At 43.2% G+C, this 22,228-nt stretch overlaps 1 protein-coding gene across 1 annotated transcript in view; it reads right to left on the bottom strand.

The window, feature by feature from the left end:
• Positions 1-21,116, bottom strand: part of TNNC2 (troponin C2, fast skeletal type) — a 65,100-nt gene extending 43,984 nt beyond the window's left edge. Inside the window, exon 1 of the mRNA XM_077251675.1 lies at positions 21,020-21,116. Within this exon, the coding sequence (XP_077107790.1) occupies positions 21,020-21,022 (3 nt within the window). The 5' untranslated portion in view covers positions 21,023-21,116. The remainder of the gene's footprint in view (positions 1-21,019) is intronic.
• Positions 21,117-22,228: the final 1,112 nt, after the last annotated feature.

Genomic DNA, 22,228 nt, shown 5'->3' on the forward strand with positions numbered 1-22,228 from the left:
GTGAGGTCGAAATGACAAGTGTTAGGGGGGAATGAGAGGAGTGAGGGGGAAAATAAGAGGAGTAAGGGGGAAAATGAGAAGTGTGAGGGAGAAAATGAGAGATGTGAGGGGGAAAATGAAAGATGTGATGGGGAAAATGAGAGGCGTGATGGGAAAATAAGAGAAGTGAGGTGCTATAACTAACCACAGATATTTACTATGCCCAGGCAACGCCAGGCTCTTCAGCTAGTATATATATAATAATGGCTTATGCTTGTCAGTATGTAAAGAGCTAGAATTTAATCCATGCTGGAAATTCTATAGGCAGGAACCAGGACACAACTCATCTGGTACATGACCTCATATGGTCAATTACCGCAATATAGTTCCGATTTCTGTTACAGTAAAGTGTGATTTCCTTTTTGTCTTATCTTGATCTGATCATAGATATTGCAATAACCATTAACTAACCGACAATCATAAATAAATGATCTATTTTACTATAACTTTAATAGAAATGCATTTCATGGGTTAGAAAAAATGATATATGCTGTTTGAAAAGCTTCTCGGTCATTACTAATTGAGGTATCTCAATTTTATATATTTATGGCATATCCACAGGATACGCCACATGTGTATGTCCCACTGCCGGCACCTTTACCCAGTGTCAGACTGGGGTACCAAGGGCCCACCAGTAACCAACTCCAGGGCCCTACTTCTCAGCTACATGCAAATGTGACATTATCCTCAATGACAAATTTATATAACAATGAACTGAGTACCGTATATTGTTAAATGAATAAGATGCTGCCTCTGTCTGTACATAGTGATTCATGTATATAGTGCCAATTACTGCTCATATAAGAGGGTGGAGGATTCTCCTATTCTCCTGTGCGCCATTCCAAGCCTGCGGCTTCACCTATCAGTACAATGGGTGCCATAAACCCCGTCTGCAACCTCCTCAGCGTCCACGGATTTGGAAAGGTGGTCCATGATGTTTGTGTTGAGTGAGGGACGATGTTGCATGGTTCCCATGAAAGCATGAGACATTGCAGTGACTACCAGGATCCAGTAGAGGGAGTGCTCACACAGAAGGAGATAGGAGGGAACCATGATATTTCTCCATGCTGGACTTAGTGTAGTCATGAGCTAAAGCAGGTAATGCGTACCCTACTAGGGTTTTCTGGCCGAAACGTAAAAATACTGATCGGGTCTAACATCAGAAATACAATGTTAGACTCTCTCAAAAATTTTAAGTTGGGCTTGAAAACCCTTTCAAATTCTTGGGAATCAACATTTTGGTGGGTAAAAATCAAGCGTAACACTAACAAAACCTGAATGTTTCGGGGGGGTTTTTTGTATAACTTTACACCTTTAGACCACGAGCACATTTGGAGTAGTTGGTTAGTTTTTTACCTCAGTATTTGTAAGCCAAATTGCAAGAGTAGAACAATCAGAGGAAAAGTATAATAGAAACACGTCACCACTTCTGCATTTATCACCCACTCCTGGTTCTGGCTGACAAATACTGAGGTAAAATACTGACCAAATACTGCTAGTGCACGTTGCCTTAGTGTATGTTCCCACATGCTGCATTTGAAAATCTCCAGTGGTAAAAAGCAGCATAAATGTTGCTACATTTCAGCACCTTACAACCTTTGCAAGAGAAAATCCACAGTGATATCTTCAGGTAAATTAACATGCTGCATAAAGATACAGGAAATATATATCTTGGTACCGTGATAGCCAGTGGATAGAGAAATATTTAGAATTGAGAGTCCTCAGCGGTTGATACCTTTTAATGGCTAACTGAAAAGATGGTAACAAATTGCAAGTATTCGAGACTACGCAGGTCTCTTCATCAGGCAAGGACTAAAGCAAATTCTGAAGAATCACATATTTATACACGACTCTTCTGATTTTGTATTAGTCTATGCCTGATGAAGACACCTGAGTAATCTCGAAAGCTTACAATTTGTTACCATCTTTTCAGTTAGCCATTAAAAGGTATCAACCACTGAGGACTCTCAATTCTAAATATTTTTCATGCTGCATAAGTCAACTACACAGCCCAGGTCAATTTATACTAACGGTTTTCTCCACATGTGAAATCTCATTCACAACGCTACTACTGTAACGCACACCCACAATGAAAAATTTGGTGCATGCTTGCCCTGAGAGAATGTACCCTAAGATTAAAGGGGTTGTCCACTACTACTAGGACAACCCCTTCTCATTTCCCACGCTTGGACCCTATAAAATAAAAAAGCCTATACTCCCCTCCTGTGCTGCTGCAGTTCCTGTGGTGTAGGCACTCACAGTCTCGGGGCACTTGTGATAACACCAAGAGCCCGGTGCCCAGTCAACGCTGCCGTCACTGTCTCCACCTTTGTACGAATTAAACATGAAGAAGTCCGGGCAGCGGCTAGTCCCTAGCTTCCTTTTCATGTTCATTTTTTACAAAGGTGAGGACAGAGACGCCAGCGCTGATTAAGGGTCGGGCTCATGTGTCATCACAACTGCATGAGAGACCTGGGACCGCAAGTGTTTACACCGCAGGAACAGCACCAGCACAGGAGGTGAGTATAGGCTTTTTATTTTATCGGGGCCAAGAGTGGGGTATGAGAAGGGATTGTCCTAGTAGTGGAAAACCCTTTTAAAGTTCACAAGATGAGTTTTAAATACTGCGTATTTTCACTGAATCATAAACGCAGCATCCAGTTACAGTTCCAGCAAAGTGGATGGGATTAATAGAAATCTCATGCCCACTGTGCTTTAACGCCTTAACGACCGCTGATACGCCTTTTAACGGTGGCAGTTAAGGGTACTTAAACCACAGGGCCATGGAAAAAGTGAATAGCGCCCCCCCAGAGTCGGATTTTCTTTGGGGTCTCGGTTGCCGAGGGTAGCCGAGACCCCAGAGAACATGATTCGGGGGGGTTTTACCAACCCCCGGGTTGCAATCGCCAGTAATTAACCGTTTATCGGCGGTCGCAAAAAAAACCACCGCAAATTCCCATTTAATTTCTCTGTCCTCCGATGTGATCGCACATCAGAGAACAGAGAAATGGGGTCCCGGATCGCCCCCCGATACTCACCCATCTTCCCCGATGCTCCTTGTGGCTCCCGATGTGCGCCGCCATCTTGTTCCGGCAAAAAAATGGCGCGCGCATGTGCAGTGCACCCGCCGGCCGGCACCCGGAAGATCTTTGGGGTCTCGGCTGCCAGAGGCTAGGGTTAGGGTTAGATATGGGGCTAAAGTTAGGGTTAGGGCTAGGGTTAGGGTTGGTGCTAAAGTTAGGGTTAGGGCTAGGGTTGGGGCTAAAGTTAGGGCTAGGGTTAGGGTTGGGGCTAAAGTTAGGGTTAGGGTTAGATATGGGGCTAAAGTTAGGGTTAGAGCTAGGGTTAGGGTTGGGGCTAAAGTTAGGGTTAGATATGGGGCTAAAGTTAGGGTTAGGGCTAGGGTTAGGGTTGGGGCTAAAGTTAGGGTTAGGGCTAGGGTTGAGGCTAAAGTTAGGGTTAGGGTTGGGGCTAAAGTTAGGGTTAGGGCTAAAGTTAGGGCTAGGGTTGGGGCTAAAGTTAGCATTAGAGTTGGGATTAGGGTTAGGGTTGGGATTAGGGTTTGGATTAGGGTTAGTGTTGGTATTAGGGTTAGGGTTGGCATTAGGGTTACGTTTGGGATTAGGGTTAAGGTTAGGGTTGGGATTAGGGTTAGGGGTGCGTTGGGCTTAGGGTTTTGATTAGGATTATGGTTAGGGTTGGGATTAGGGTTAGGGGTGTTTTGGGGTTAGGGTTGTGATTAGGGTTATGGTTAGGGTTGTGATTAGGATTATGGATCGGGTTGGAATTAGGGTTAGGGGTGTGTTGGGGTTAGGGTTTGAGTTAGAATTGGGGGTTTCCATTGTTTAGGTACATCAGGGGGTCTCCAAACGCGACAGCCAATTTTGCGCTCAAAAAGTCAAATGGTGCTCCCTCCCTTCTGAGCTCTGCCGTGCGCCCAAACCCCACATATGGGGCATCAGCGTACTCAGGACAAATTGGACAACAACTTCTGGGGTCCAATTTCTCATGTTACCCTTGTGAAAATAAAAACTTGGGGGCTAAAAAATCTTTTTTGTGGAAAAAAAAATATTTTTTATTTTCACAACTCTATATTATAAACTTCTGTGAAGCACTTGGGCATTCAGCATTCAAAGTTCTCACAACACATCTAGATATGTTCCTTGGGGGGTCTAGTTTCCAAAATGGGGTCACTTGTTGGGGGTTTCTACTGTTTAGGTACATCAGGGGCTCTGCAAACACAACATAACGCCCGCAGACCATTCTATCAAAGTCTGCATTCCAAAACGGCGCTCCTTCCCTTCCGAGCTCTGCCGTGCACCCAAAGAGTGGTCCCCCCACACATGGGGTATCAGTGTACTCAGGAAAAATTGGACAACAACTTTTGGTGTCCAATTTCTCCTGTTACCCTTGTGAAAATAAAAACTTGGGGGCTAAAAAATCCTTTTTGTGGAAAAAAATATTTTTTATTTTCACGACTGCATTATAAACTTCTGTGAAGCACTTGGGCATTTAAAGTTCTCACCACACATTTAGATAAGTTCCTTGGGGGGTCTAGTTTCCAAAATGGGGTCACTTGTGGGGGGTTTCTACTGTTTAGGTACATCAGAGGCTCTGCAAACGCAACATAGCACCCGCAGACCATTCCATCAAAGTCTGCATTCCAAAACGGCGCTCCTTCCCTTCCGAGCTCTGCCATGCGCCCAAACAGTGGTCCCCCCCACATGTGGGGTATCAGCATACTCAGGATAAATTGCAAGATAAATTTTGGGGTCCAATTTCTCCTGTTACCCTTGTGAAAGTAAAAATTTGGAGGTGAAAATATCATTTTTGTGGAAAAAATATGATTTTTTTTATTTTCATGGCTCTACAGTATAAACTTCTGTGAAGCAGTTGGGGGTTCATAGTGCTCACCACCCATCTAGATAAGCTCTTTGGGGGGTCTAGTTTCCAAAATGGGGTCACTTGTGGGGGGTTTCTACTGTTTAGGTACATCAGGAGCTCTGCAAATGCAACATGACGCCCGCAGACCATCCCATCAAAGTCTGCATTCCAAACGGCGCTCCTTCCCTTCCGAGCCCCGATATGTGCCCAAACAGTGGTCCCCCCCCACATATGGGGTATCAGCGTACTCAGGACAAACTTGTCAACAAATTTTGGGGTCCAATTTCTCCTGTTACCCTTGAGAAAATAAAAAATTGCAGGCTAAAAAAAACATTTTTGAGGGAAAAAAAGGATTTTTTATTTTCACGGCTCTATTTTATAAATTTCTGTAAAGCACTTGGGGGTTCAAAGTGCTCACCACACATCTAGATAAGTTCCATAGGGGGTCTAGTTTCCAAAATGGTGTCACTTGTGGGGGGTTTCTACTGTTTAGGCACATCAGGGGCTCTCCAAACGTGACATGGCATCCGATCTCAATTCCAGACAATTCTGCATTGAAAAAGTCAAACGGAACTCCTTCTCTTCCAAGCTCTGCCATGCGCCCAAACTGTGGTTTACCCCTACATGTGGGGTATCCGCGTACTCAGGATAAATATCACAACAACTTTCTTGGTCTAATTTCTCCTGTTACCCTTGTGAAAATAAAAATTTGGGGGCAAAAAGATCATTTTTGTAGAAAAAATGTGATTTTTTTTATTTTCAAGGCTCTACATTATAACCTTCTTTGAAGCACCTGGGGGGTTAAAGTGCTCACCACACATCTAGATAAGTTCCTTAAGGGGTTTAGTTTCCAAAATGGTGTCACTTGTGGGGGTTTCTACTGTTTAGGCACATCAGGGGCTCTCCAAACACAACATGGTGTACAATCTCAATTCCAGCCAATTCTGCATTGAAAAAGTAAAATGGAACTCCTTCTCTTCCAAGCTCTGCTGTGCGCCCAAACAGTGGTTTACCCCCACATTTGGGGTATCGACATACTCAGGAGAAATTGCACAACAACTTTCGTGGTCTAATTTCTCCTGTTTCCCTTGTGAAAATAAGAATTTGTGGGCGAAAAGATCATTTTTGTGTAAAAAAATGGGATTTTTTATTTTCATGGCTCTACGTTATAAACTTCTGTGAAGCACTTGAGGGTTCAAAGTGCTCACCATACATCTAGATAAGTTCCTTAAGGGGTCTAGTTTCCAAAATGGTGACACTTGTGGGGGGGGTTCCAGTGTTTAGGCACATCAGGGGCTCTCCAAAAGCTACATGGCATCCGATCTCAATTCCAGCCAATTCTGCATTGAAAAAGTCAAACGGTACTCCTTCTCTTCCAAGCTCTGCGGTGCGCCCAAACAGTGGTTTACCCCCACATATGGGGTATCGGCGTATTCAGGAGAAATTGCACAACAAATTTTTGGGTTCATTTTCTCTTTTTACACTTGGGAAAATAAAAAAAATTGGTTCTGAAGTAAAATGTTTGCAAAAAAAAGTTACCGTATTTTTCGGATTATAAGACGCACTTTTTTCCTCCAAATTTGGGAGGAAAGTGTGGGTGCGTCTTATAGTACGGATATAGCATGTGGGGAGGGGGGCAGCAGCGAGTGGGATCGCAATGATATCCCACTTCAGGATGTCCCCGCTGCCCGGAATCAGCTGCTGGGGAAACCACATGGCCCCGCTGATTAAGTGCAGTGAATATTTATTAGCTGCTCCCCGCCCACCGATCAGCTGAGTGGTGAGCGGGGAGCAGCAAATGAATGCTGCACTTAAGCAGGACACACAGTTTCCCCAGCACTGATTCCGGAGAGAATCTGTGTGTCCAGGGGAGGAGGAGGCAGCAGCAGGGGCCAGGAGATCGCTGTCTACCTGCCTGTGCTGGATGCTGAGCTGTCTGGTGCACAGGGAGGACCTGTGTGATGTCAGAAGTGGGCGGGCTGGAGCATCACATGGCAGCTCAGAGCCCTCCCTCTTCTGACATCATCACAGGTCCTTCAGGCTCCCACCTAGAATCTGCAGCTTCCTCTTATGTCCTGCGCTGTGGAAAGGCAACAACAACAGGGAGGGCTCTGTGTGTGTGCAGCCATGGGATGCTCCAGCTTTTACCTCACCACAGTGGCTGGCTGCCACAATTAAGAGGTCAGTCTTTACAAAACACAATAAAGCACTCTGCCACTCCTTTGGTGAACTATAACTCCCAGCATGTCATAGGATCTGCAGGACATGCTGGGAGTTATAGTTCTCCCATGGGATTTTAAAGCAGCACTCCAGTGTTATTTTGCAGTGCTGGAGTGATGCTTTCACTATAAGCCCTGTGCCCCCATTCTTAGGGCTCATTTCCACATGCAAGGCACACGTCCGTATCTCGCATGTGGAAACCAAGCTGTGGAGCCGGCACTCCAGAGCGGAGCGTGCGGCCGCATAGGAACACATGGAGCTGCACAGCTCCGCTCCAAAGTGCCGGCGCCAGAGCTTGGTTTCCACATGCGAGACACGGACGTGTGCCTCGCATGCGGAAATGAGCCCTTATACTCACCCTCCAGCGTCTTCATATCGTACTTCACAGACACCACACTGGTCCCGCAGCTTCCAACATAATAACATACTATTATATATAATAACACCACATATAATAGTATGTTATTTATGTTATTAAATATTTTAGCACATTTTTTTTGCTTCAAATATTTTTTTCCCTATTTTCCACCTCTAAAACCTGGGTGCGCCTTATAGTCCGGTGCGTCTTATAGTCCGAAAAATACGGTAAATGTTCATTTTTTTCCTTTGAGTGAAGGAAGCACGTAAAGGGTTAATGAACTTCTTGAATGTGGATTTGAGCACCTTGAGGGGTGTAGTTTTTAGAATGGTGTCAAGTTGGGGTATTTTCTGTCATGTACACCCTTCAAAGTGACTTTAAATGTGAGATGGTCCCTAAAAAAATGGTTTTGTAAATTTTGTTGGAAAAATGAGAAATCACTGGTCAACTTTTAACCCTTATAACTTCCTAACAAAAAAAAAATAGTTTCCAAAATTGTGCTGATGTAAAGTAGACATGTGGGAAATGTTATTTATTAACTATTTTGTGTGACATACCGTATATACTCGAGTATAAGCCGAGATTTTCAGCCCAAATTTTTGGGCTGAAAGTGCCCCTCTCGGCTTATACTCGAGTCATGATCGGTGGTGGGGTCGGCGGCTGAGCACTGTCATATACTTACCTAGTCCCGGCGTTCCTGTCGATCCCCCTGCCTGTCACACTGTCTTCGGTGCCGCAGCCTCTTCCCCTGAGCGGTCACGTGGGACCGCTCATTAGAGAAATGAATAGGCTGCTCCACCTCCCATAGGGGCGGAGCCGCATAATTCATTTCTCTAATCTGATAGAGGAAGAGGCTGCGGCACCGAAGACAGGCAGGGGGAAGGAGCGGGACGCCGGGAGCAGGTAAGTATCGCATAGTCACCTGTCCTCGTTCCACTCGCCGGGCGCTGTCTCCATCTTCCCGGCGTCTCTCCGCTCTGACTGTTCAGGCAGAGGGCGCGATGACGCATATAGTGTGCGTGCCGCCCTCTGCCTGATCAGTCAGTGCGGAGAGACGCCGGGAAGATGGCGCCGAGGAGCTGCAAGCAAGACAGGTGAGTATGTTTTATTATTTTATTGCAGCAGCAGCACAGCTATGGGGCAATAACGGTGCAGAGCACTGTATGGCACAGCTATGGGGCAATAATGGTGCAGAGCACTATATGGCACAGCTATGGGGCAATAACGGTGCAGAGCACTGTATGGCACAGCTATGGGGCAATAATGGTGCAGAGCACTATATGGCACAGCTATGGGGCAATAATGGTGCAGAGCACTATATGGCACAGCTATGGGGCAACGGTGCAGAGCACTATATGGCACAGCTATGGGGCAATAACGGTGCAGAGCACTATATGGCACAGCTATGGGGCAACGGTGCAGAGCACTATATGGCACAGCTATGGGGCAACGGTGCAGAGCACTATATATATGGCACAGCTATGGGGCAACGGTGCAGAGCACTATATATATGGCACAGCTATGGGGCAACGGTGCAGAGCACTATATATATGGCACAGCTATGGGGCAACGGTGCAGAGCACTATATGGCACAGCTATGGGGCAACGGTGCAGAGCACTATATGGCACAGCTATGGGGCAATGGTGCAGAGCACTATATGGCACAGCTATGGGGCAACGGTGCAGAGCACTATATGGCACAGCTATGGGGCAATGGTGCAGAGCACTATATGGCACAGCTATGGGGCAATGGTGTAGAGCACTATATGGCACAGCTATGGGGCAACGGTGCAGAGCATTATATATATGGCACAGCTATGGGGCAACGGTGCAGAGCATTATATATATGGCACAGCTATGGGGCAACGGTGCAGAGCACTATATATAAGGCACAGCTTTATGTGGAGTATCTATGGGGAAATGGTGCAGAGCGTTGTATATATGGCACAGCTTTATGTGGAGCATCTATGGGGCCATAATGAACGGTGCAGAGCATTATATGTGGCACAGCTTTATGTGGAGCATCTATGGGGCCATAATGAACGGTATGGAGTATCTATTTTTAATTTTGAAATTCACCGGTACCTGCTGCATTTTCTACCCTAGGCTTATACTCGAGTCAATAAGTTTTCCCAGTTTTTTGTGGCAAAATTAGGGGGGTCGGCTTATACTCGGGTCGGCTTATACTCGAGTATATACGGTATCTCTCTGATTTAAGGGCATAAAAATACAAAGTTTGAAAATTACAAAATTTTAAAATTTTTCGCCATATTTCCATTTTTTTCATAAATAATTGCAAGTAATATCAAAGAAATGTTACCACTAACATGAAGTACAATAAGTCCCAAAAAAACAACCTCAGAATCAGCGTTCCAGAGTTATAACCTCATAAAGTGACAGTGGTCAGAATTGTAAAAATTGGCTCGGTCATTAAGCACCAAATTAGCTCTGTCACTAAGGGGTTGAATCCACAATATGTCAATTTCTACTGCGGGTATGCTGAGTTTTATGTGCGGATATCCGTGTAGACTTGCATTAGATGTGGAAAATCCGCAGGTAAAAATGCACATGTATTTTTAGTGTGTTTCCACTGGCAACCCGCAAATTACTGTATCAATAAAGTTTTATAAAAGCCAAAATTAAGGCAGCTTTATTTAAAGCATGGCAAACCAAAAAGAGACAAAAACATTATAAAAACACATGTAGAAAAACACAGTAAAAAATCCAATGAAAAACGCAAGTAACCTAAGTTAATTAAAGAAGCACTCCTCATCCTCCCATCAAAGTTTTTATCGTCTTAATATATTGCAATCATCATATTATATAGCATTGTGTACTTACAATTGCTCATTTTTCCTTTCTACCCAGTAAATTCTTCTATTTTTCCTGCTCTATGTAGAAATAGGAAGTCTCTATGGATTGCTTTGTAGGTCAGTATTAGTCATTTGAACTGGATACGCTGAGAGAATGGGAGCCAGTGAAGAGATTTGCAGAGGGGAGAAGCGGAGGAGTAGCGGGGAGAGAGATGAATTAGTCGGGCAGCAGAGTTAAGGATGGACTGGAGAGGTGCGAGAGTGTTAGCAGGGAGGCCACAGAAAAGAATGTTGCAGTAGTCAAGGCAGGAGATGATGAGGGCATCCCCATCTTCTGGAATTCTTTGCCCCAACACGTCCGACTACCAACCACATAAGGATCCTTCAGACGGAACCTGAAAACCCACCTCTTCAGGAAAGCTTACAGCCTGCACTGACCCCTCTGCCTCCTTACCACCATCGGAGCTACCGTCTCACCAACGCCGGAGCTCCTGCAACTCTCAACCTATTGTCTCCTTCCCCACCATTCTGTAGAATGTAAGCGCGCAAGGGCAGGGTCCTCGCCCCTCTGTATCAGTCTTTAATTGTTAGTTTGTTTACTGTAAGTGATATCTGTAACTTGTATGTAACCCCTTCTCATGTACAGCACCATGGAACCAATGGTGCTATATAAATAAATAATAATAATAATAATAGTAATAATCAGTATGTGAAAGTTATGATTTTAGCATAGTTCCTGAGGATGAGTAATCTTCCTGGGATGAATGACAAATACAAACCCTTTTGTAAAACACTAAAAGGGATTAACCTAAGAATAAGCCATCAATATTTGATTGTTAGAAGTTTGCTTGCTAGGACCCCTACAGACAAGCATACTAAAGGCCCCGTCTCACTAAGCGATTTACCAACGATCACGACCAGCGATACGACCTGGCCGTGATCGTTGGTAAGTCGCTGTGTGGTCGCTGGGGAGCTGTCACACAGACCGCTCTCCCCAGCGACCAACGATCAGGGGAACGACTTCGGCATCGTTGAAACTGTCTTCAACGATGCCGAAGTCCCCCTGCAGCACCCGGGTAACCAGGGTAAACATCGGGTTACTAAGCGCAGGGCCGCGCTTAGTAACCCGATGTTTACCCTGGTTACCAAAAAAAACAAACAGTACATACTCGCCTTTCGGTGTCCAGGTCCCTTGCCGTCTGCTTCCTGCTCTGACTGAGTGCGGCCGTACACTGAGAGCAGAGCGCAGCGGTGACGTCACTGCTGTGCTCTCACTTCTCACTGTACGGCCGGGAGTCAGTGAGAGCAGGAAGCAGACGGCAAGGGACCTGACGGACATCAGAAGGCGAGTATGTACTGTTTGTTTTTTTTTACATTTACGCTGGTAACCAGGGTAAACATCGGGTTACTAAGCGCGGCCCTGCGCTTAGTAACCCGATGTTTATCCTGGTTACCAGTGAAGACATCGCTGGATCGGTGTCACACACACCGATTCAGCAATGTCAGCGGGGCCTCAACGACCAAAAAAAGGTCCAGGCCATTCCGACACGACCAGCGATCTCGCAGCAGGGGCCTGATCGCTGGTACGTGTCACACATAGCGAGATCGCTATGGAGGTCGCTGTTGCGTCACAAAACTTGTGACTCAGCAGCGATCTCGCTAGCGATCTCGCTATGTGAGACGGGGCCTTAAGGGTATGTGCACACGTCAGGATTTCTTGCAGAAATTTCCTGAAGAAAACCAGAAATTTTCTGCAAGAAATCCGCATTTTTTATTTGCGTTTTTTTCGCGCTTTTTTAGCATTTTGCAAGCGAAATTAGCTTGCAGAATGCTAAAGTTTTCCAAGCGATCTGTAGCATCGCTTGGAAAACTGACAGGCTGGTCACACTTGTCAAACATAGTGTTTGACAAGTGTGACCAACTTTTTACTATAGATGCTGCCTATGCAGCATCAATAGTAAAAGATAGAATGTTTAAAAATAATTAAAAAAATTTAAAAAAATAGTTATACTCACCTGCAGACAGCCGATCTCCTCAGCGGCGTCCGTTGCTATAGATGCTCTGTGTGAAGGACCTTCGGTGACGTCACGGTCACATGAGCGGTCACGCGACCAATCACAAGACCGCGACGTCATCGCAGGTCCTTCACACAGAGCATCTATAGGAACGGAAGAAAGAGCGTGCAGCGCTGAGAGGAGGGAACACTCCGGGGGCCATCAGAGGGTGAGTATATCACTATTTTTTTTTTTTTTTTTTACCAATTATATGGTGCCCAGTCCATGGAGGAGAGTCTCCTCTCCTCCACCCTGGGTACCAACCGCATATGATCTGCTTACTTCCCGCATGGTGTGCACAGCCCCGTGCGGGAAGTAAGCAGATCAATGCACTCCTAGGTGTGCGGAATCCCCGCAATTCCGCATTTTTAATGAACATGTTGCTTTTTTTTCCGCGGTGCGATTTTTTCGCGGAAAAAAATGCAACATTTGCACAAGAAATGCGGAATACACTGTAAATAATAGGAGGCATATGTAAGCGTTTTTTTCACGATTTTATCACGTTTTTATAGCGAAAAACACGATAAAAACGCGAAAAATACTGAATGTGTGCACATGGCCTAAAAGGAGTGTCAGCAGTACATTACCTGCTTAGTTTTTATTGGCATGGTGGCTTTTTTTTTTTTTTAACAAACATCAATGCCTACTATTCCTGGTCAGTATTACTAAAGAATAGGACTGATCTGTCTTAACTGGTAGAAAGCCTAGTCCCTGGGTAATAAGCCCAAAGAAGTAAAAATATTTTTAAAAATTATATTCACCTAATGGGTAGGCACCGTTCCTCCGTACTCAGAGGAACTGCATTAGCCACTGATGTCACTGGTCTAGGATCATCATCTGCCAGGGAAATCATATGAGCGCTGCAGCCAATCAGTGTTTACTGCTTGCCAGCCACATTCATATTTTGTTACAGTGGAAGACGGTGATCCCAGCAGACCGGTAGGGAATACAGTACAAATGCAGAGGAAAGGTGCTGGTCCTGCAGGTGAGTATCTTTTCTTCTTTTTTTCACGTCCCACTAATAAGAGATTATTCATTATTGTACAACTCTTTTAAGCTAATGAGGGAGGAGTTGTGCTTGCTGGACATACATACATTAATACCACAGAGGGGACTTTGATAGATGGGAAGAGATATCGTTATGGCCGAAAGTGTTGGCAACCTTTAATTTTTTCCAGAAAATGAAGTATTTCTCACATAAAATTATAGCAATTACACTTGTTTCCTTTGTGTGCATTGGAACTACACAACAAAAATACAGAGAAAAAAGGAAAATTGGACATAATTTCACAGAAAACACAAAAAAAACAGGCTAAATTGTTGGCACCTTTCCAAAATTATGGCTGGGTTCATACTGCGTTAAAGCAGCCCGTTCAACGCATGCATTAAACGGACTGCGTTAACGCAAGTGCCGAAATGCGATCGCGCTAGCGCAGATAGAGATAGCAGATGCTCTATCTGCGCTAGCGGTGACAGACCCGGAAACGCTGCAGCCCGCGTCCAAGGGTCTGTCACTCAATGACGGCACATCTCTAGCGCACGCCCATTATGGCATGCGTTGGCAATGCGCCCGAAATAGGGGTTAATGGCAGCGTTAATGGGCTGCGTTACACCGCGTTATGCCGCGGTGTAACGCAGTCCGTCTAACGGACTGCCATAACGCAGTATGAACCCAGCCTAAGGGTAAACAACTTTGTTTCAAGCATGTGGCCAATATGAAAATCACACCTGAAACCAGATAAAAGGGGAGAAGTTGACTCAATATTTGCATTGTCTGTGTGTGTACGTGCCACAATAAGCATGGAGAACAGAAAGAGGAGAAGAGAACTGTCTGAGGACTAGAGAACCTAATTGTTGAACAATAGCAACAATCTCAAGATTACAAGCTCATGTCCAGAGATCTTGATGTTTTTTTATCCATGGTGCGCAACAGAATCAAGAATTTTACAACCTATGGCATGGTTTCTAATCTCCCTGGACGTGGACTGAGAAGCAAATAATCCTTATTGTGCTGCTGATGAATATAGATGGCCAGACGAAAGAGAAAAATTGATGAACGGTTGCTACGCAGGATAGTCCGGATGGTGGATAGGCAGCCCCAACCAGGTTCCAAAGAAATTCTCTGTCCTGCAGGCTCAGGGTGCATCAGTGTCAGCGTGAACTATCTGTCGATATTTGAATGAAATGAAACGCCATGGCAGGAGACCCAGGAGGACCCCACTGCTCACACAGATCCCATTGAACATCTGTGGAGAGATTTCTAAATTGCTGTTGGTAGAAGGCACCTTTAAATATGAGAGACCTGAAGCAGTTTGCAAAAGAAGAGTGGTCTAAAATTTGAGTGGAGAGGTATAAGAAGCTTGTTGATAGTTATAGTAAGCGATTGATTGCAGTTATTTATTCCAAAGAGTTTGCAACTAAATATTAAGTTGAGGGTGCCAACAATTTTGTTCGGTCCATTTTTGGGGGTTTGTGTGAAATTAAGTCCAATTTGCCATTTTTGTGTTCAAATACACACAAAGGAAATAAACGTGTGTATAATAATACATGTTTAATCGCAATAATTTTTTGGGAGAAATACTTCATTTTCTGGAACAATTTCAAGAGTGTCAACACATTCAGCCACGAGTGTTTATATGCCCAGTGAAATTATCCCTAAAGAGAGACAAAACTGGCATCCATTACTCTGTAGGTGACTCCTATATTGTCAGTTCTGTCAGCCGATATCCCGATATATCTCCCTATCATATGACACTTAGACTTTTAATGATTTGGGTGTTCTCTTGCCCAATTAGCAATAGATATCGACTCTCAATGACTAGATCCATTTTCAGGTACTAACATCTTCTGCTCAGTTACAGCATGGCCAGTTTATTACATGACTGAGGTTGGGATTTCACACTTGGAATTTCATTCCCAAAGGAAGACCAGATTTACAGAATTCGAAAACTATTTAGTATAAGACATATAAGATTTAGGAAACCGCTGCTTCTATGCTATTTAGAGTGCTGGTAATATACTCCCCTGGTATATCTATAGTTTAATAATAAAAGGGACTTAAGAAGATCCCAAAACTTATTGCCAAATATAAATAGGAGAAGAAGCAGACACCTGTCCCCCTCGGCCTTGTGTAAAAAGCAGCTGTCCTTCACTAGGAATAGAAGTGACAGATACAAGATGCATGCCCCCCAGCATCCCAAAGCCCTGCTCCTCTCCCACCCTGCACAAACATCAAAGCACAAAGCAGGTGGCACTATCTCATGGTGGGCTATCAGGTTGCTGTCAGAATGTGCATGAATCAGATTAAATGGTGCAAAAGCCATCAATGTGATGGTATACTCCATGTGTCCTCGTCATAAGTTCTTCAGCGATCTAATAAGCCTCTCTTGATTGCTTTACTGTAAGTGAAAGGGTTAAAGTGGTATTCCCATCTCCAAGATCCTATCCCAATATGTAGTAGGTGTAATATTAATAATATTAAATATCTCCAATTAGAAATTTAGTATAGTTCTTCAGATTTTCTATGTCGCTTACCTCATGTAGGGCATTGCAGTAACTTAGGTATCCATGGATATGACCACTCATATAGTAACAGTTAGTTAGACAGCTATTAGTGGTCATAACCATGGATATCTAAGCTACTGTAATGCCCTACATCAGGTAGGTGACATAGTGAATCTGAAGAACTATACTAAATTTCTAATTGGAGGTATTTGCTAATATTGTTATTATTACACCTACTATATATTTGGATATGATCTTAGAGATGGGAATACCCCTTTAAATGCATCTCTTAACACAAATATCGATAATTAAAGGGGTTTTATGTATTTTCTTTATGGTCGCTTTTATGTGGTCCATACCACTCACTGCTCCAGTAATTGTGTGGTTTCTCTTATGTGTGGTTCTATTTCTATGTGCCTGTAAATATAGAAATTCACTGTTCTCATTTGTCAAGGCTCAGTTTATGTGTAGTGTAAAAATCTCTATTTCTGTCCTGTTCCTAAAGATGGTTATGTCCATAGAACAGTTTGTTCTGACCACAAATGAAGAATAGTAGCCAGTAGTGTGTAGCTGATGATCAGATAACCTCATTATAATGATTGACGGGTTTTATGCTGTTACAGTGGAAACAATCCTACCCTAGAAAAATATCGCTGTGCGCCAATGGCCAAAAGCTTGATATTGAATTACTTAGTAGGACGTCATTTTGTTCGTGGTTTAAATCTATACATATAGACCCAGCCTTAGGCATGGCACAATTTACTGACAACCATACTGAGCAGCAATTATTTCCTTCCTATGTTGATACAGAAAAAACAAAAATATAATGTAGGTAGCTATCTCTGTTCTGAGATAAGGGGGAAAGTCCTTTATAATTCTAAATAAGTAATCAGAATAAGGCCACATTCAAATTTCCATCTTTTGACGATCGTCTCATGTTTGTACTTTTTAACGGACCAAGTGTCTGCCCTTTACCACCCTCCAAAAAAAATAGAGACATGTCCATTTAAAAAAAAAAATAAAAATAAGAGGATAGCATACAGATATCATCCATGTGATATCTGAGTGCTGTCTTGCTTTTACTGTTTACTGGGTGTTAGAGGTTTGAGAATATATATTTTTTGCATCCAAAAAAACCCGAAGGCCACAGAAATGGTAAAAGTGGACACGCACCAAAAATGGATAAAAATTGGATCCATCGCACTGATGAAAACGGTTCATTTTTTTCTCATATGCAAAAAAGAGGACATCTGATCCATGTAAGGCAAAATAAGACTAGTGTCACGGACACAAATCCATTTTAAATTGAGTGATTTACTACCCCTTGTAGTCCAAGGTAACATAGTCTTCCTGCAGGTAGTCTACATCTTAGCCTTTATGAGTTGGGTTGTAAAACCCGGTAATAAAGCAAAGACTACTATGGGTCCTTACATGCCTGTGATTACAAAAACCCAATAATTGTGGTATGTACAATCAAACACATTATCACAAAACTACTCTCCCCTAGAAATATTGCTAGAGGAAAGATCACCTCTATATTAAGGCACTAAACAGACATGGATTGGCTACAACTCCGCAGTAAAAAGTCATAGGAACTATAATTATTATATCTGTGTGGTTGTGAAATTAGATTGAGCAGGTAAAGACTCATGTGGATGACTATAATTCAATACGCAAATTGCCTCTTCAGACAAAAAGAGGACTTGAACTCTATAGCATCATGTGTTGGAAGTACCAATCCTACAAGTCACAATCAACCCTTTAACGAGTCGTGCATTATGACTTAGGATAAAAGCAAATTCAGAATCTCAATTTGCAGACACGGTGTTTCGGGCTATTGCCCCTCGTGAGTGCAAAGTATGAGAACTGATTTGGCTAGATGAGAGGCTCTGGACTGGGGTCTAAGGCATAAGGTTTCTTCTTATTCGCCGTGCAATGCATTGCACGACGAAAGAGCCTCCTTACCTTGACATGCCAGAACTGGTATGTCACTCTCCACAAGGAGAAACCTTATAATTCTATAGCCATTTTACTTATGTTTAAAAGGGCAAAAATTAAACTAAATAAAAAAAACTTTGCCTATTTTTTCTTACAGAGGTTAATGGGATATTTAGCTATGGTGGAGGTAGATTTCATTGAAGTGACTCCTCACTTTTGGGCATGCATTTCTCTCTGTCATGGAAGTAATGTGTCACTGTGGTGGATGAGGTCCAGAAGATGATGGGAAGGCTAGGAGGGGCTGGAATATGCAGCTGTGCTACTTGGAAAGACTGAACATTTCTGAGGGTAAATGATATCTCGTAGAACCTTCACACGGAACCATCAGCTTCACACACACACATTCACATGTATCTCTCACTATCTGATTGAATCTTAAACCATGTACCCACCAACCATTATCTCACCTGTGAATAATGTGAACCCTATCACCAGAAATCCATTAATTAGGGCATGACTTCAGTCACTCTTCTGCCCAATTCAGCAATTCCCTAGGACTTTCAATACGGCCCAATTTCCTCGCATTACACTTCCATACAGCAGTGGCGTAGGCTGATTTCTGGTTGTGCGAAAATCGCTGTGTACCACATTGGATTATGCCGGTAAGTCCATGTTCACACATTCAGTATTTGGTCAGAAATTTACCTCAGTATTTGGTCAGCAATTTACCTCAGTATTTGTAATAAAAAACAGGAATGGGTGATAAATACAGAAGTGGTGACGTGTCTCTATTATACTTTTTATCTGATTGTTCCATTCCTGATTTTAGCTTACAAATACTGAGGTAAAATACTTACCAAATACTGAACGGGCCTAAAAGTAATTCCACAAATTCAAACTCTCTTTTTTTTTTTTTTACATAAATCACTTTGTTTGAATTTGTGTTTTAATTTTTTTTAAATGTTTGTAAAGCAAAACAAAAAAAAACCCACGGATCCACGCACACAGCTGGCCATAAAAATGGAGCCCTGGGCCAGGGTGTTTTGCAAAATATGTCAATAATGATGAGCGAACGTGCTCGGATAAGGTGTTATCGGAGCATCCTCGCGTGCTAACCAAGTGTCTTCGGCGTGCTCGAATAATATGTTCAAATTGCCACGGCTGCATGTCTCGGGGCTGTTTGACAGCCGCAACACATGTTGGAATTGCCTAACAAACATGCATGTGTTGTGGTTGTCGAACAGCCTCGAGACATGCAGCCGTGGCAACTCGAACATATTATCTGAGAACGGGGAAGACACTCGGTTAGCACACGAGCATGCTCTGATTACACCTTAACCGAGCACGTTCGCTCATCACTATATGTCACCATCCAATAAGATATTTTTTTCTAGCAGCAATGCTTTCAGAGGAGAATAAATATGATGCAGCGTGCAGCTTTTCCTCAAATTTATTTATGCCTTTCCAATGACATCACTGGAATATAGTGATATCCTTCAGACCCTATAAAATTATATGGGTGCCATGTTTCAGCTCTGTATTTTTATCGGACAGCACACAGACTCATTGAGTATGTCATATTCTTAACCTCAAAATCGGATCCGAGTGGGACTTGTTCTCAATCTCACAGATCTCATAGTCAGATCTGTGATTTCCATGGATGTGTGAGAATAGACCCATGAAACTCTATGGGTCCTTGTGCTGACCGATAAAAAAATCGGAATGTAGCCTATTTCAGACGTCATACAAAATCCATTACATGTCCATGTGCATGATCTCTTAGTAACAAGAACAACATTTGTGTTTGTCTCAAAAGTATTAGTTCCATCCTCTGTACCCGACTTCTGTATTGCTCTTTAAAAAGGCAGCCATTAATTATTCCTTATTAATAAATAACATCTCAGCAATATATATTTATACATCATCTATTAATTATAAGCCCAATGATAATCACACTGCAGGGAAGCAGCCACATCAATCCTACCCGTGTTAGAAGCCAATTGCTTCTGACACATACTTACTTCTCACATAATACGGCTGTGACAGTTTTGGCACCTGGTATCCTCATATCAGACAGCCTTTCACTCCCAAGCTTTGACCCCTGCTCATTAGCACTGCTTTCTAATCACTATAAACAACAGCTTCTAGCTACATGTACGGCTGTATTCCTAGCTGCTGCCGTCGTACCAAGTAGGACCCCAATATGACTTTGCCAGTGCCCCCTTCGTTCTCCCAATATTGCCAATGAATTGGTTACAATGTAGCATTATAATCGTAGTTCTATGTCCATTATGCAGATCCCATTGTCACGCTTATCTCCTCTATAAACACCATATAATACAGTCTGGGCACCACACCTTCTCCAAAGCGTCCTGACTCAGCCCTATAAAGGCACGAACCTTGACCACAACTCATCTATTACTGATCTCTACATATAAATGTGGTGTAGACAGACTTCACCATCGATAAGCCCATCGTCTCATGTTAATTTCAGCTCTGCAGATACGGAAGAACGAAATTTGCCAACTCACACAAATCATTGTAATATCTACCATTTTCCATAGGACTCCACTAATCAAAGGATAATGTGCCAATTAGCTCTGCGACATCTGCGCCAATTTGTATTGTCATTAATAAGGGGAACCGACTGAACCGTGTACTGTCCCATAAAAACCATCCATCCATCCAATGCCCAGAATATCAGAACGAAGGTGTTGAAAGACACCCTGACGCTAGATAAATCAGATCCTTCCAAGATCAATAACCTTGCTCTTTACAACACTTGGAGCTCAAGTCACGGACGGTTATATTAGTCAGAAAATAATTTCCATCTTAGACATAGTTGCTCATCTTTAAAGGTCAGCCGTATGGAAAATCACCAGTCACTACATTTCCCTCCAGTAATACCGGCACAAGGGAAAACGTTCTAGCACATTCAGTATATATAAAAATTACAGAACTACAGTGATCAGAGAGAGCCCACGTAATAGGTGACATTGCTTCCCATCCTTCACTCTTAGGATAGCGAGACCCTTCTTGATGACGAGAGTTATTTCAGAAATGACTAATGACTGAGCCCATGTGGACTATTCATTACATGGCATGCTACTGTGGACACCGCTGCCATTTTTGTAAACAGTAAAAGTCACCCAGCACCGCTCCAGTATTACTTTTGCATAGGAATAATCCAAAGGTCTCTGCTCACTTACCATCTTGGTGGGTCACCCTAATGCCTAGGGAAAGAATAGAGAGGCAGGCAGTGTCTGCTAGCTCCTCAATACAGACACCCAAAGCTTTCTCCTAAACAGTTGCCTCTAATTTGTACTGTGCCCATTCACACACCTGCTCCCACTTCTGCACTGATTGGATGCCACTAACAACTACACCCCCCCACTTCCAATCCTATGCCAGCTAGCCTCTGATTGGAGGGATAGGCATTTCACCAAATTTAGCCTGTGTCATAAGAAGGGGGGCAACACAAAAATAAAAGGCCAGGTAAAGAGGGAGGGGTCAGTGACAAGTATGAACACATGGTACTCTTCTCACTGTAAATAGTTAAAGGGAATTTCCAGTACTTGCCAGCCCCCTCTCTATAAGCAAGCCCTCCCCCTGACAGAGCTGAAGCCCCCCGGATTTATGACAAGGGCTGAGAAGAATAAGTATCAGATGACCCCCAGCCCATTCCACCAGGCAATAGATTAGAAATAGAAGCAGCTGCAAACGTGACTAGTAACAGTACAATCTATGTCAAGAGAGTTGTAGGCAAACAGACTGGCATCTCACATCAGCGCAATGCCAAAAGGAGAAGAACAGACTGGGGATAACTTCATGCAAAAATTGCCAAATTCTCAATGCCACCCTAAATGTGGCAACAGGTAAAAAGAAAAGGATAATCTCTCCTTTATACGTTCACTGCAGGCTCATACAATGAGCAATGAGTTGCTCAATTCGCAAAACAGCACAATAAGCAATTAATGAAAAAAGCAAGACATTCATTTTATTGTAAATGCCATAGTTGGACACCACAAATTCTACATCATTTGTAAAGTTTCCTGAACTGTCACATTCAACCCAATGGGTAAAAAAGAAGGTGTGTGTTACTTTTCTTGAAAGGCGTCCTGATGGAAAATGGTGCAACGTAAGCGCTGTCTGTTCAGAAGGCTGCAAAAAAACGCCTCAGGGAAAAAACTCTAAAAAAAAATCACATCAAAAAACTCTTCAATACCGCTTCAGGAAATGAAAACCCCTCCAAAGAAAAAGAGTTTACTAAAACGGTTTCCATTACAACACTCTTTAAACCTGATTCGTCAAAGCTTTTACACCACATTCACGACATTTTTGCCCAAATCCAACAAAGTTGGTGGCACTGGGGCAGGATGGGAGTGATGGTACCGCGGCTCTTCAAATTCATGATGAGT

The sequence above is a fragment of the Ranitomeya variabilis genome, chromosome 4 (genome assembly GCF_051348905.1).
Source record: "Ranitomeya variabilis isolate aRanVar5 chromosome 4, aRanVar5.hap1, whole genome shotgun sequence".
Classification (NCBI taxonomy): Eukaryota; Metazoa; Chordata; class Amphibia; order Anura; family Dendrobatidae; genus Ranitomeya; species Ranitomeya variabilis.